Source organism: Kogia breviceps, chromosome 4, assembly GCF_026419965.1.
Source record: "Kogia breviceps isolate mKogBre1 chromosome 4, mKogBre1 haplotype 1, whole genome shotgun sequence".
NCBI lineage: Eukaryota > Metazoa > Chordata > Mammalia > Artiodactyla > Physeteridae > Kogia > Kogia breviceps.
In genome coordinates, this window is record NC_081313.1 from 168678277 (window position 1) to 168692667 (window position 14391).

The 14391-nt window shown below is 56.5% G+C and overlaps 2 protein-coding genes across 10 annotated transcripts in view; both read right to left on the reverse strand.

The window, feature by feature from the left end:
• Positions 1-2967: 2967 nt before the first annotated feature.
• EPHX3 (epoxide hydrolase 3) lies at positions 2968-7220 on the reverse strand. Its single transcript, XM_059063225.2, has 7 exons — positions 5952-7220; positions 5703-5788; positions 5175-5332; positions 4951-5079; positions 3936-4039; positions 3722-3858; positions 2968-3628 (listed from the first exon to the last, which is right to left on the reverse strand). The coding sequence occupies exons 1-7, from the start codon at positions 6192-6194 to the stop codon at positions 3403-3405; spliced, it is 1083 nt and encodes a 360-aa protein (XP_058919208.1). The 5' UTR covers positions 6195-7220; the 3' UTR covers positions 2968-3402.
• Positions 7221-9687: 2467 nt separating this feature from the next.
• Positions 9688-14391, reverse strand: part of BRD4 (bromodomain containing 4) — an 82162-nt gene continuing 77458 nt past the window's right edge. For 7 of the 9 annotated variants that reach the window (XM_059063212.2, XM_067032358.1, XM_059063214.2 and 4 more), the window contains 5 exons: positions 12584-12958; positions 12320-12450; positions 11970-12175; positions 11638-11887; positions 9688-11295 (listed from right to left, as the gene is read on the reverse strand). In XM_059063212.2, coding sequence (XP_058919195.1) covers positions 11227-11295; positions 11638-11887; positions 11970-12175; positions 12320-12450; positions 12584-12958 — 1031 coding nt within the window. In that variant the 3' untranslated portion in view covers positions 9688-11226. The remainder of the gene's footprint in view (positions 11296-11637; positions 11888-11969; positions 12176-12319; positions 12451-12583; positions 12959-14391) is intronic. The other 2 variants (XM_067032356.1, XM_067032355.1) reach the window with 1 other exon arrangement.

Here is a 14391-nt window from a genome sequence, read left to right on the forward strand (position 1 = left end):
CTGCCTGCTGTATAGGGTCCCTGAAGCAAACCTGCCTCAAATTGTCCCATTTGAATGTGCCAGTTGTTCCCTCCAGGATCCTGACTGGGGTCTCCACTCTTCCCTCCCATCCCTGCTTAACCACATTCAGAGCACCCAAGCCCTCTGTCCTCAGCCCCCACTCTCAGGTTTCCTCCCTCATGATCTGCATGGCTCAATCCGCTCAATCTCTCGGCAGCTTTTGACACCATGGGCTATGCCTCTCCTCCTGACCTCCTCCCACCAGCCTCATTGCTGAGGCATCATGCTTGCCTGCTTCCCCTCCTACCTCTCTGGTTTCTCTCCTCTGCCTGCCCCTTAGATGTTGGGGGCATCCAGGGCTCAGTCTCCAGTCTTGTTCTCCACTTCCTTCTGGGGAGAATTCATTCTCTCTCCCAGCTTCAGTGCCCTTCTACCCCACCGTACATGGATGCTTGCTCGGTCATCTTTGTCTTTAACCCATTAAAGACAAAGGTGCTTCTAGGTCCCTGCCTCAGGGGTCCAGCCCCATCAGGCTGAACATGTCCCAAACCTGCTTCTGGCTTTCCCTCCATATCTGCTCCTCCCCCAAGTGCCTGGACTTAGACCTCATCCTCTACTGCCTGGACCATGCCCATCCTCCTTCCAGGCCTCCCTACCCTTAATCTTTCGTCCCTGGTCCTGCCCCCTTCACCAACCCCGAAGTAATATTCCAGACATGAAGTAATATTCCAGACACACAGATCTGTCCGGGACCCTCTCCTGCGGTCCCCACCACACTAGGGAGCAAGATCCTGGCCTAGCATTCGAAGCCCTTTGTAATCCCACGTCTTCCCATCCCAAACATTCCTCCCAGTCTCACAGAAATGCTAAATCACCTGTGCATGGGAGGCTTCTGTGGACTGGAGCACATTCTTGCAGGAGTCAGCTCTAAGGCCTTCCCTGCCCTCCTCCAGGTAGGTGCCCCACCCCTCACCCCCGGTCCCTCATTCCACTCAGGCCTGACCACCTAGGGCTGGGAGAGTCTGCCCCGCTTTGTCTCCCCCGTCCCTCCTCTGGTGCCCGGTCACGGATTACAGCTGGTAGCGAGGACAGGTAAATGAGTGGGTGAGCGAATGAATGAATGGTGAATGAGTAAATGATGTAAGGTGATCTGGAAGCGGGAGCTCAGAGAAGGATGAGGGAGAGGCTGAGCCTGGGAGGGGCCTCAGCCAGAGTCCAAACGCTCCGGGGGCCAGCTCCCTCATGAAGTGATGAGGTCTCTGAGCCCCTGGCTCTAAGAAAGACGCTCCCGGATTGGCTCAGGCTGGGAGAGGAGGGTTTCGGCAGAGCCACTAGTCGCTATTGGCTCACTTTCCAGGACTCTGCCCAATCAACGCGATTGCTTTTCTACCCTCCCCACCACACCGCCTTTCTCCCGCCTGCAGCAGCGGAGGAGGAAGACTGCGCCTTCTCGTTACCCTGGCAACCGTCAGCGGACCCTGTCACCCCGGCAACTGTTCACGGCCTCCCGTCAGCCCTCTCCTGGGCCTCTTCGGTCACCCAGACAACCGCTACCCATTCCGGTTAACCATCAGCCTTTTCTCCGTCACCTTGGCAACGGTCACCAGACCCACCGCCCCCCTGGACACACGGTCCTCATCCTGCACGCAGGCCTCTTCGCCCCAAGCTGAGGTCTCGGGTTCCCTCCTCCTCTCGCCCATCTCCCCGGCCCCAGGGGGCCACTGCTCTCACCCTGGCGGGGGGCGGGATGGATAGGGCCCTGAGGGTCCCGGCTCTTGTCGGGGCTGTTGGACCATCCTATCCTGAAGCTAGCTGTGCGCAGCCCTGAGCCTTTCTCCTCGCTCTCGCTCTTGCGTGGGACTGTTCAGCCGCTACAGGGAGCTTCTCAAAATGCAAACCATGTCTCTCCCCTGCTGAAAACCCTCCCTGGCTCCCCTTGAGAATTAAATCCAAACTCTTCGAAGCCCCTGGCGGTCTGGCTGTGGCCTCTTCTTCCACACGCCTCCCCCTCTTGCTCTGCTCCAGCAGGCACTAATCTCCACGCTGTTACTCCAGTAGCCCAAGCTTATTCCAGCCTCTGACCTTCCTATTTACTGCTTCCCACTCCCTGAAAGGTCTGTCCCCCAGCTAGTGAAGCCTTTCCTGGGCCCTGTCACACACCTGCATAGCTCTGCCTCTTCTCAGTTAATTCCAGAATGGGGGCTGTATCCTTGTTCACACCCTATCCCTAGGGCCTAGAACAGCTCCTGACACATATGATGAGTTACAGGATGTTACGTTGGGGACAAGGGAGGACAGAGGGGGTGACCAGCAGGCAGGCTTTGGCCAGGCAGACCCATCCCAGAGATAAGAGAATGTATTTCTGAGGTCTGCTGGGTCCCCAGACTGATTCATCACGCTGCTGCAAGTAATGACAGTGTTTCCAGAGGCCAGGAAAAGGCTAGGGAGATAGAAGTTACTGCTGTGACCAGCCTGGGGCTGTGTGGTTCACCTTCAACTTGTATGGCCCTCACTTGGAGGCTGGAGCAGGAGTCCCCAGAAGGAATCAGCAGCAACTATGGTTAATTTGGAACGGAAGATTCCGGGAACTGGAGAGACAGGCCTCAGACCCCACATGGCTATTCAGGGAGCTGGTCCCTTCCTGTGCCGAGTCCAGAATCTCACATATACTAACAGAGCTGAGAGCTGTTTTTCCAGGGATCTTTCCCAGGCAGTGGCGAGAGAACTTGACCTCATAAGGCCTGGAGTCGTGACCAGGAGGGAGATCGTGGGAGCTGCCCAGGGCCTGGCTGGAGAGGAGTCTGGACATCCACCTGCCTGCCCATGAGGGTCCTCCCTTGGTGAGGTGTCAGGAGCCAGTCCCCTACTCTTAAGCTAGGAATACCCTCATCAGCACTGTCCAATAGAACTTTCTACTCTGATTCAATTCAGCCCTTGAAATGTGGCTAGTGTGACTGAGAAACTGAATTTTCATCATATTTAATTTTAATTAATTGGCATTTAAATTGACATAACCAGTCGTGGCTACCAGTACTATATTGGACAGAGCAGTATTTAGCTGAAGACTCAGACTGGAGGTGGAAGCCAGGTCAGAGTTCATGGTCTATGCAACTCTGGGCACTGCCTTTGGCGAGAAGAGCGGGGCCTCATGGAGGGGAGAGATAGGACACTCAGCATCCAGCTCCACAGAGAGGCGTACCTCGTTCCTGGGGTCAAAGTGCTTGCTCACACATGCATACACTCATGACTGTGTGTGAGCATATGGGGATGGTGTGCCTGAGGGCACCCACAGACGCACTTGTGTGCAATCTAGGAGTTCCACACCTGTGTGCATCAGAAGTTCACCCATGTAAGTACATTGTGAGAACGCCCGGGTGCAAGCAAGCCAGTGAGCGAGCGCCACTAGTCCAGCAGGTCTTGCAAGAAGGCCCACATGTACTGGTGCATTTCCTCAGGGTTGCTCTGGGGGATCCAGTGCCCCACGCCTGGCAGGATGTGGGCTTCCAGCCGGCCTGGCACAAAATGGCTGCTGATGGCCGCCACCAGCCCCTGCTCAAAATAGGGGTCCTTCTCCCCCCACAGCAGCAGGGTGGGTGTGGCCAGCTCCTGGGGCTCCAGGGGGAAGGTCCTGTGATGAAGACAGACAGACAGGCAGAAGGACGGCTGCCCCCACCCGCACCCCGAGAACTCTCCTGAGCTTCTGCCCTGGGTCTGGCCTTACCTGAAGAGGTTTCGGTAGTAGTTGAGGGGCCCAGTGAGGCCACCGGGCTGTGAGAAGCCATAAAGGAAGGCCTCAAGCTCGTTGGGGGTCAAGTGTGGGATGCCCCTCTTGTGGTGGGTGAGGGTGGTCTTCAGGATCTGGGAAAACAGCAGGACGCTGCCTTCAGTCCCACCCACGACCCTCCACCCAGCCCTGGGCCTTCACCCTACTGCACCTGGAAGTCAGACATGGACAGCAACTTCTCGGGCAGCCAGGGGAGCTGGAACAGGAACATGTAGTTGGAACGGAAGAACTGGCCCATGTGGCACAAAGAGTAGTCTGGCGGGAGGGAAAGGCAGGCATGAGGCCTGGCTCTCGGGTGGCCCCGCACCTCTGCACTCTGCCCATACCCAGGTCATGCACACAGATATGCCAACACTCAGGAATGCCACTGCTACCGGCCTGAGCCTGTGAGGACACTCGACGCTCCTCTTGGCCCAGGCACCAGCTTGCCTCTCTGACAAGTGGTCACTGTACCCACAGAATGGGGGCACTTTCCTCCACTGCTCCCAGGAGCCCCCACAGCCACTGGCGTGCTTCCCCTGCCCAGGCCTGGATGCATTTCCCCTGCTTCATTCAGCAAATACTTATTGAGCACCTACTGTGTACCAGGCCCTGTTCTAGACTCTGGAGACACAGCAGTGAATGGAACAGACAAAACTCCCTTGCCCTCAGGAAGCTGGAGACGGAGACAGAAAAGAAACACCACCACCAAAAAAAAAAAAAAAAGAAAGAAAGAAAGAGAAAGAGAGATCATACGGCTATGACTACAACTCTGGGAATTCAAATCAGGTGATATGATGGACAGTGGGCAGCCAGAGATGGCATCTCATGCTATTGTAGTTGCTTAGCTATCTATGTCTTCCACCAGAAGGAAGCAAATTAACCTCTCTCTCCTCTGCTTCCCCACCTGGACCATGGGGATAATAACACTTTCATAGCTCAGGACGCTTGTGTAGGTTACTCTATGCAGGCTCCTTGTCAAAGCAATTGTGACCTGTAAGTGCTCACAAAAATGTGAGCACTATATTGTCACTGATTGTAGATTGGGAGCACCACGGGGGAAGAGACCCAGGTTCACCGCTGTGTCCCCAGCCCCTGGAGTGTTGACTGGTGGACAGAGAAGTGCCAACACAGACACACACCCCTTCACACAGGCACATCCCAGCGTCCCGGACTCCCCTACAGACCTTGGTACACTGACATGGGGGCAGCGCTGACCACTGCCATCCGCTCCACCAGGGATGGGTAGTAGATGGAGAAATTCCAGGCTAGGACTGCACCCCAGTCATGGGCCACAAGGATGCACTTGGAGTAACCTGGAGGGGTCAGAGGAACTAGTGTAAGTGAGGTGCCAGGTAGAGGTGAGGCAGGGGTGACAGACATCAGGGCTGGGATGGGGGCACATCCCCACCCAGGCCCAGAATGACATCCTGGATGTCTGCCATCAGCAGGTTGATGGTGTAACAGTCCACATCCCTTGGTGCATCAGAGGAGCCGTATCCCCGCAGGTCCACAGCCACCACATGGAAGCGGCTCTGGAACTCCCGGAGCTGGTAGCGCCAGGAGAACCTGTCAGGTGGTCCAGGGAGGGAGGTTGAGTCAGGGTCCCCAGAATACACCTCTGCCCTACACCCAGCAGGGGCCCTGGGCCACCCCACCTTCCTGCCCTGAACTTCTCAGAAGGGAAACGCAGCAGGTGGGCTATGCCCTGGATCCAGGGCAGCCTCAACATGGATACTTCTTCATCCCATCCCTTCAGGGCCTCCTGTCCCCATCTGTCTTCATGTAGACCCCTGTCCCTGAGCGCCCTATCTAGACCCTATATACTTTGCACCCCCAGTCTGCCCAACCCTTGTCCCTGCCTCCTTGGTCCCCTGGTGGTCCGGGCTTCACCTCCCCCTAGCCCTGTGGGTCCCTGGCCTCTGGGCCTCAGACAAACCAGTTCTCAGGGAAGCCGTGCAGAAACAGCATGAGGGGCCCATTGCCCCGTCCAGCGGAGACATAGTGCAGACGCAGGCCCGAACTCTAGGGGAGGGCACAGTCTGAGACTTGGTTATCTCCTCTTCCCCGGGCTTGAACACCCCTCTTCCCCCAGGCCACGTGCGCACCCAGACTTGTATTCAACCGTTTGCCACCCCCGCACCGGCCCCACACAGGCTCTTCGATCCTCGAAACCCCGCATGCTCACCCTGAGAGTCAGGAAGCAGTGCTCGCCCAGCGTGGGATCGCTCAAGCAGGCGGGTGGGGTACGCCGGGGGCGCCCGCAGCAGCCGCGTCGGGGCCAGAACAGCACGTGCGTGAGGGCGATGCAGCCATAGACAGCTGCAGCCACCAGCGCCGCTGAGAACACGAGGCTCCACATGAAGGCACGAAGCAGCTTCAGAGTGAGGCGCGACGGCGCCAGTAGCGCCGTCACCACCAGCTCGGGCATGTCGCGTCCTGGGACGACCGCGTTGCCGTCTGGGGTATGGGCGGGGGACGCGGGCAGCAGCAGCGAGGTGGGATCCGGGCTGGGGACCCCGCTGCCTTTGGTCTGGGCCCCCAACCCGTGCTGTCGGAGCTTGAGGAACGCACCGAGAGAAGAGGAGGGCGGCTCAGACCGAAACCGCCACCGCGCATGACTCACCTAAGGGCTAGGTAAACACCAGGCGCGACAGTGACAGGGAGCAAGGTTTGAGGTGCGGCAGGGGTGGAGCCTGCGAGCACCAGGCTCTGGGGTGGAGCCTTGGGGTGAAGGGATGCTAGGGGCTAGGACTGTGGGCGGGACGTAGAAAGGCTTGGGTGGGGCTTACGAAAGGGACGGGGCCTAGTAGGACTCCCGAGTTGGGTGTGTGGGAGGGGTCTAAAGTCTAGAGGGAGCTCAGGTCCTGCACGAACGGGAGACAGGGGGCGCAGCGGGTGAAATGGGCGGAGCCTAGAGCAAAGGGGCGGGGCAATGCAGGGTAGGTGCGGCCTACCAGCTGGAAAGTTGGGCCCAACTAGGCCTAGGAGCGTTGTATGCGTTAGGGGCGTGGCTTAGGAGGGTGGGAATGAGGGTAGAGCCTAGAGAAGGCGGGCCTAACGTTGGGCGAAGAAGGCCTGAGGCTGGGCCTGGATGACTTGGGTGCGAGGGCTGGACCAATGAGCTGCGAGTCGTCCTGGAAACGGGCCAATGAGACGGAGGGGCGGAGTCGGAACGAATATGGCGGGTCAGGTGGGTCCGGAAGCGGAAGGGGGGGGACAGGCAGTGCCGTGCCTGGAGTTAGGAGGGAGGCGCGGGCGGTGGCCGCGGCCCAAGGAGGCCTCGGGAGCCCCTGTAGCCACCCCCCCCCTCTGGTGGCTCCCCGCCCTGGAGCGCGCGACCCCCACTCGGTCTGGCTCCGAGAGACCTGGCAGCACCTTCACCAAGCCCTGGTTCCAACAGTGGTCCAGCTGCCTCTACCCCACGCCGGCCTCCAGTTGGTCCAGCGGACGCGTCGGCCCGCCCCTGCACAGCTGCGATTGGACGATGGCAGTCCTTGAAGTGCAGGAGACAGGTCCCGCCCGGGACCCAATCCGCAGTTGTTGAGGTCGAGGCTCAGCCAGTGGCGACCAAAGAAGGCGGGGAGACCAACTCCTAGAGGGCAGGGCCCGCCCCGGCCGCCGGAGAACCCGGGCTGGTCGAATCACTGGGGCTCTGGGCGAAAGAGGAAGCAGAGCAGGGCTGGGCAAGCAGGGCAGCTTCTTCCTCCTCCAGTTTCGCAACCTTCCTCCCAAGATCTTGAACACTTCAAGGTCGCTCATCATTTAACCCTTATAACAACCCTATTAAGTGTAGGTACTATTATTACCTTCCTGTATTATAGACCAAGAGCCTGAAATTCGGCAAATGACTTAATGTCATTTGCCTAAAGCCTAACAGCTGGCTCAACAGGAATCCAGGAGTTGAGAAAAGCAGCAGTCTTCGGCTCCATCTTTCCTTCCGACCGGAGGCAGCCACTGGAACGATTTTCGCTTTCTTCTTTCGCACATTTAGCTATCTCTAAATGTGCTTACGTGGCTGTTTCTTGATTACCAATTTGGGGCATTGACTATCTCATTGTCACCACCACTGCAGGAGCTGTATCCATGGTTAATTTTCCTTTGGTTTCCTCTAACTTTACCCCATTTTTATCACCTCCCATCTTCCCTTACACCTACCACTGTTATCCTTACCTTTGTATTTTCAAGGCTGCTAAACATTATACTTGCCCTGGGACCATAAGTAAGTCCATAGGTCCCTATTTAAAGAGAAATAGTGGTTTATGTGGTTCTGCTTCATTAACAATGCATTTCAGAGCCGAAGAGACGTCTATATTGCACAAACGTTTGTTTGCCTTGCATTTATCACCTACCTTTTCTCGCATGATTAGCCTGTATCATGGCTTTGATTTCATTTACGTTTTCCATCAGATCAGTTCTCCAATCACTTGATGATCCCGGTATCCCTCCAGAGTCCTCTAACCTGGCTGCATTTACCAGCCATGGCTGGTGGGTGTCTGTGGACCTCCTTCTGCTACAGAACACTGACTCCTACATTCCTGCTACCGCCCCCCCCCCCACCCCGCCCAATCTCAACCCTTAAGCAAAAAGACAGCAGTAGTCACAGGGTGATAATTTTATATTCAGTACAAATGTTTATTTTTGCAATGAGAACTGCACAAAAAAAACCTTTAGTATATAAGTGAAAAGTCTACGAATTCCCTTCTACAAATGTCTAAGGTGTTTAATACAAGTCTCAGATTCACTGACATAATTATTAGCCAAGCGATCCGTGCATACAGTACAGTATGGGCTTGTACACACCTCTTACTCTTGTATAGAACTAAGATTTCTAGTACTGTGGGAGAGACTGGGAAATGGCCAGAGAAATTAAATAGTCGATCCAAGTTCTAATTACAATCCCAGTTAAGAGAAACACCCATCAGGGAGGTGTGGAAAGGGCCATAGCAGAATTAAATCTTTAGAAGGAAGGTGCAGACAAAACCATTTCTCCAGCTAAACAGTCAGACTTGGCCTCGGGAAGTTTCTGAACAAAACACGGAACAAAAATGAGGGGGTGGGATGAGATGGAAGAAACCCCAAGGAACCAAAATATAAGTCACACTTGAACCAGCACAGTGGTTTATGCGGAAGTGCTGTGGGAGGGAAAAGGAGGAGGATTGCGTAGCAGGAGCAGGGCAGGTCTCTGACTGAATGCCTGAACTACATACACCATTAGCTGAGAGGTTTGGCAGATTCCAAACACAAGATACAGGGTTCTTTCTGGTTGAAAAACAGAAAGTGGGATGTGCGTTAATAAACAGTGCTGGAAATGTTTCAATCACTTTGTCTTTGCATACGTATAAATCACATACTTTCATCCTACGTCCCGGGGGCCGCTCTTGGGTACTGCCTTTGCCCTGTGGCTGGGGCGTGTGTGTACAGATGGGTACACAGGCAGACTGGCAGGGTGTCCACCTGGCAGGCTTTCTCAGGGAGGAATGGGTGCGTGTGCGTGCCTGGGGGGCGGGGGGGAGAGGATCCTATTTTGGGGGATGTACACCTATCTAAGAACAACTGGTTAACCCTGAGCTTAAATGAAAGGAGGAATTCAGTAGAGGCAGGCAAGGTAGGAGAAATGGCTCAAGTCCTCTGGCTTGAGTGCAGGACCAGGATGAAGGGCAAAGGGGAAGGACACTGTCTGGAGTTCGACCAGATTCTGCTGGAAGATGCCACCAACCTAGGCCAGGGTCCACAGGAAGAATGGGTACTTGGGCTCCCTGACATAGCTTCAGCTTATAGGGGTCAGCTCCTGCCCAGGGACAGTAGGGACAGGACACGTGATTCCCCGTCGGTAGATCTTGTACAGAGGTGGTGTGGGGGGGCCCCTGGGCCTAGCCTAGGCAACAGGTGGTTCACAAAGAAATGTCAGGGAGACGCCAGCATTAAAAAAGAGAGATGTGTTTATTCCATGATCAGTACAGACCAAATGCATATTCACCGTATGAAAGTCAAACCAGTCAGTGACTCCAGAGTTTGGCCAACACTGAGGCACCAGCGTCATGGTGTAGAGTGGGTTCTCATGGCACACGTAACCTCACCAAGGGCTCCAATTATAAAATTAAAAAAAAGCGGGGGAAGGGGCAGCCGGTTGGTAGGGCCAAGTGCCAGGCGGGGAGCTTCTGCCTCAGTCTGTGGCCTGTGGCCCCTGGCCCCTTGCGCCCACCACGTCCCCTGGCCCTTCCTCTCCTGGTAAAAAAAAAAAAAAACAAAAAAAACACAACAACAACAACTCAGAAACAGGTTTGACGTTAAAAAACAAACAGGCAGCCAACGAATGGCGGGGAGAAAAAAAAGGAAAAGAAAACGTGGCTTTCTGGTTTTATAATTAAAAATAGACTAGTAAAGTTTGAAACTGAGTAAAATATAGGCAGTTTTTTTGTGTGTTTTGTATGTTTTGTTTTGTTTTTTTTTGTGGGGTTTTTTTTTTTTTGAGTTTTTTTACACCAGTTTGGTGGAGTCACCAACAAACTTCAAACAAAGATATGCCAACTATGTTTCACTACACAGTACAGCCACGGTCACACACTACCCACAGCGCGGTGGCAGCCGCTGCTCAATGAGGAGACAATCACACCATTTCGGAGATAAGCAGTGCCATTGTGTCTGGAGGAGAAGAGAGAATTAAAAATAAAATAGAATCCAACAAAAAATATATATATATAGAAAAAAAAAAAAAAAACAGAAACACAGGTGGGAAGGAACTGACTTTGGTTGGTGGCCTCACTCGCCGGGCGAGGCCGGCCCACACACGCGCGTGTGACAGTCACCTCGCTCCAGATTGCCATGGACACACACACACCTCCACGGCACTATTCCCTTTTGCACAAGCGAACACTTACAGAGAGCGGCTCTCGATTAAAGGCTTGTGGGGGGAGAGGAAGGGAGGGGTGGGGTCTGTTCAAGGCAAAGTCAGTGCCAGCAAGGGGGTGGGCCAGCGCCCTCGCCACCTCCAGCTCTTGCAGGCCTGCCCTGGTCTCCTGGGTGTGGGCAGGGGCAGCTGGGGTGTGGAGGACTCCCGGCGGGCAGGACGTCACAAACGTCACGTTCTTGGGGACAGTAAACCAGTCACGGTGGCGGCAGCAACAATGTCCTGTGTATACTGTGTAGACATTTGGCAGAGAGAAGGGCCTCTGCCCCACACGTGGGGACTTGGGGCTTGGGTCTGGCCGGCACTTGCTCGTGGCGAGGCGTGCTCGGAGCCGACGTCCTGTGGGGGGGGTGGCGGGACATCCGGCTGGCTGTAAGGCAGATAGGCTCTGCAGTCCTTAGCTGCCCATCAGGCCTGCCCCAGGCATAGCATGCAGGAGAGCCAGGCCCGGAGTTACCCCCTTGCCACTGCTACTGCCTCCACTGCTGCCCCTAACACTATGGAGAGTCAACGTTTTGCCAGGAAATCAAAGTCAGAAGTCACGTAGGTGCTCTCAGAAAAGATTTTCTTCAAATATTGACAATAGATCACTCTGGAAATTCATGTCAATGGTAGCTGCCATCTGGAGGAGAGAGCAGGGTGGGAGGAAGTGAAACTCAGTGTCCTGTCCTTGCTGTGGCTCCCAAACCCTCACCCCTGACCTCCAGCATGGGCTATTCCCTCAGGGCCCACACCCCAGAATCTCCCCTGCACTGGGCCAGAGCACCTCTGAGGCCCAGAGGCCAGCATGGTGCAGATAAGGAGGAGCTCTGCCCTGAGTACCCGGTATCCAATGGCTCTCTGCTTGCACCCCACCTCTTGGGGAGAGAGCCTCCCTGCCCTCTCCAGGCTCAGGGTCCCCTTTGTCAACTCCCCCAGGGGTGGACCTCCGCCCAGCAGCGCCCACCAGAGTCTCCCAGCTCACCGCTTCCCGGCGCCTTCGCTCTTGCTCCTGCTTTCGGGCCAACTCCCTCTGCTGGTCCAGCATGGACTGGGGCTGGGAGCTCCGGGCCTGAGGGGTGGCGGCAGCGGCTACAGCTGCCGCCTGCTGCTGCTGCTGCTGCTGCTGCTGCTGCTGCTGCTCTTGGCGCTGCTGCTGCTGCTGCTCCTGGCGCCGGCGTGCCTCCTCATGGGCTCGCCGGGCCTGCTCTAGTGCATCCTCGTCCTCTCGGCTCCTGAGCAGAGCAGGGCTCTGTGTCACGTGGGGACGAGTGCAAGCCCTGGGAGCCCCACAACCTGCCCAGAGCCCGCGCCCACCTCATGCGCTCCTGCCGGAGCCGCTCCTTCTCCTTCTCTGCATGCTCAGCCTGTGCCTTCAGGGCCTTCTCGCGTTCCTCCTTCTCCCGGGCCGCCCGGCGGAACTGCTCGAAGCTGTCACTTGATGACTTGGCTGTGGAGGACGGGGTGGTGGGATGCTTCTGCACCAGGCTAGCCCAGGAGCCCATATTCTTGATTTTTAGGTCCTGTGAGGCAGAGAGACCAGGGGGCCAGTGAGGGACCCTGCTGCATCTGGACTCCTCCAGAGAGGCCCAAAGTCTGAGGACACACCTGCCAAGGCACTTCCTTGGGGTGGGGGTGAGGGGCACTCATGGGTTCACTGCTCCTACCTTTTTGGGTGCAACTGGCGTCTTCGGCTCCTGTTTCTGTTTGTCCTTGTCAGGGGCCCCCGGTGGGGGTGCATTCTGCTCAGGGGGCCGAATCACAGGCCTCCCGACATCCACGGGCTTCATCTCAGGCCCTGGAACACAAAGAGCCCATGGGCCTGGGCCCAACCCACCTGAGTGGGGCACGGATGACCGGCCCACAGGAAGCTCACATCCAGTGCAGGCCTGGGGGCCTCAACCTCAGCTGGGATTGGAGAGGGCACTCACGCTGGGGCAGGTGGACGGGGGCCTTGATGCTCTCTGGGTGCTTGGGGGGTTCCGGCCGCAGCGAGGGGCTGAAGGGTTCACTGCGGATGATGGGTGAGTGGATCTTCTCCTCCTTCACCACCACCAGGGGCTGGGGCTGGACCACAGAGGCTGCACGTAGCTCCTGGGACGGCACAGGCATGGCAGCTGGTGAGGTGGATGGGCGCCCCTGGCCCCAGCCTGTGCCCATCCCTGGGGGCTGCGGCACAGCCCTGCCCTTTACCTGCTTCTTAGGCTGGACGTTTTGCTGGGGTGGCGACTGGTGGGTCAGACTCTGGAACTGTGGCATCTGGGGGGAATGTATCATAAGCGGGGAGGGGGCTTCACGGAGGTGACCTAGGAGAAGGGACAAGGAGCTTATCAGCATGTCTGGTATGGAGGCCGCCGGCCCTGGGCCCAGCCAGGCCCTCCCAACCCAAGGGAAGCCCCACAACGGCTCAGTCCCTTGCATGTCAGGCCCTGTGCTCAGTGTGCTGCAGGGCTTTGTGGAGCCATGAGTGCAATCCTGGTGTATGATACCACTGTGTGTCAGAAAAAAAAAGTTCCATTAGGAAACTTTAGGAAGTGCAGATACATCTGGTCCCAGGTGGGGGTCTGAGCTTGAGTACCTTTTAAAAGCTCTCCAGGTGGTCCTATGGTATGGCCTGGGTCAAATACAAGGGATGTCAATAACCCCACAGAGCAGGCAGCCTGGGCTTCCGGCTGTCCCCATGTGGCTAGGCCAGTCTGGCTGGACAGCTGCTTCGGCCCTAAGGCCAGATCTCCAGGAACCTCCCCAATACAACTCAACTTGCAAGGCCCACACAATGGGGAGAAGCCTGGACCTGGCTTACACCACAGCAGAACTGGCAGAACAGGTATTGGGCTCATGGTTCTCGCAGAAACTGGGCCAGCCCACCCACCTTCATCCAATGAAAAGCTGGGGGGACCCAGGCAGTCTTGGCCTGGGCCTGCCAGCAATCTGCAAATACACGACTGCAACAGCCTCCTGTCTGGGTGGTTCCCTTGGGAGCACCTGCTGAGGCTGACCTGGGCAATGGCAGGCTTTCAGGACTATGACTTGCAGAAATCTCCTGCCTGCTGGAGGCTTCATCCAGCAGCACCTAGAGGGGAGCCCAGTGGCTTAGGGGTGGTGCCTCCAAGTTGGCCTGGTGCCCAGGGATGCTTGCCAAACCTCCCTGGACTCCAACAACTTGGTCTTTGGCCCAAAGCCGCCAGCTATGCCCCAACACACGTCACTCCCTGTGACTCATTCCAGGCCACAGAAACGCAGGGGGAGACGGGCCCACAGGTCCCCGCAGGGGACCTGCCCTGCCCCACCACAAGTGCTGACTCTTCCAAAGGCATCTCATCACCTGCCCACTACTGGTCTCCACAAGGAAACCCAGCCTTGCTTGAGGGTGGAAAACAGACACATTTGCAGAGCTACTGGGACCACCACTGGTCTTTCCCAGGGAGGACAGCCAGCTGTTCTCAGCTCAGGGTACACAGTGATCCACTTGGCACCTGGCAGCTTTTGCTGGGTTTAGGAGCAGTCACAGCCTAAAGTCAACAGCTTTATCCAATTTGTAGGCAGCACTCACGGGACACCCCCCCACACACACCCCCCACCAACCCAGGCTGCATGGTCGACATGCGAAGTCCAGGAACGTCTATATGTCACCACACCATGAGGCATCTACTAAAACACTGCCCCACTGTGGTCAGCCAAAACATTTTGGTCAGAGACACCTAGAAAACAAGTGCCCACGAAAGGCAAGAGGACATGG

What these genes read in the sequence shown, in the direction of transcription:
- EPHX3 (XM_059063225.2), bottom strand. Translation starts at nt 6,194, where the DNA reads ATGCCCGAGCTGGTGGTGACGGCGCTACTGGCGCCGTCGCGCCTCACT. An exon ending in ACTGCTTCCTGACTCTCAGG is followed by an intron (nt 5,789 to 5,951) that starts GTGAGCATGCGG and finishes GCCCTCCCCTAG; the next exon opens with AGTTCGGGCCTGCGTCTGCA. An exon ending in GGATGTCATTCTGGGCCTGG is followed by an intron (nt 5,080 to 5,174) that starts GTGGGGATGTGC and finishes TGACCCCTCCAG; the next exon opens with GTTACTCCAAGTGCATCCTT.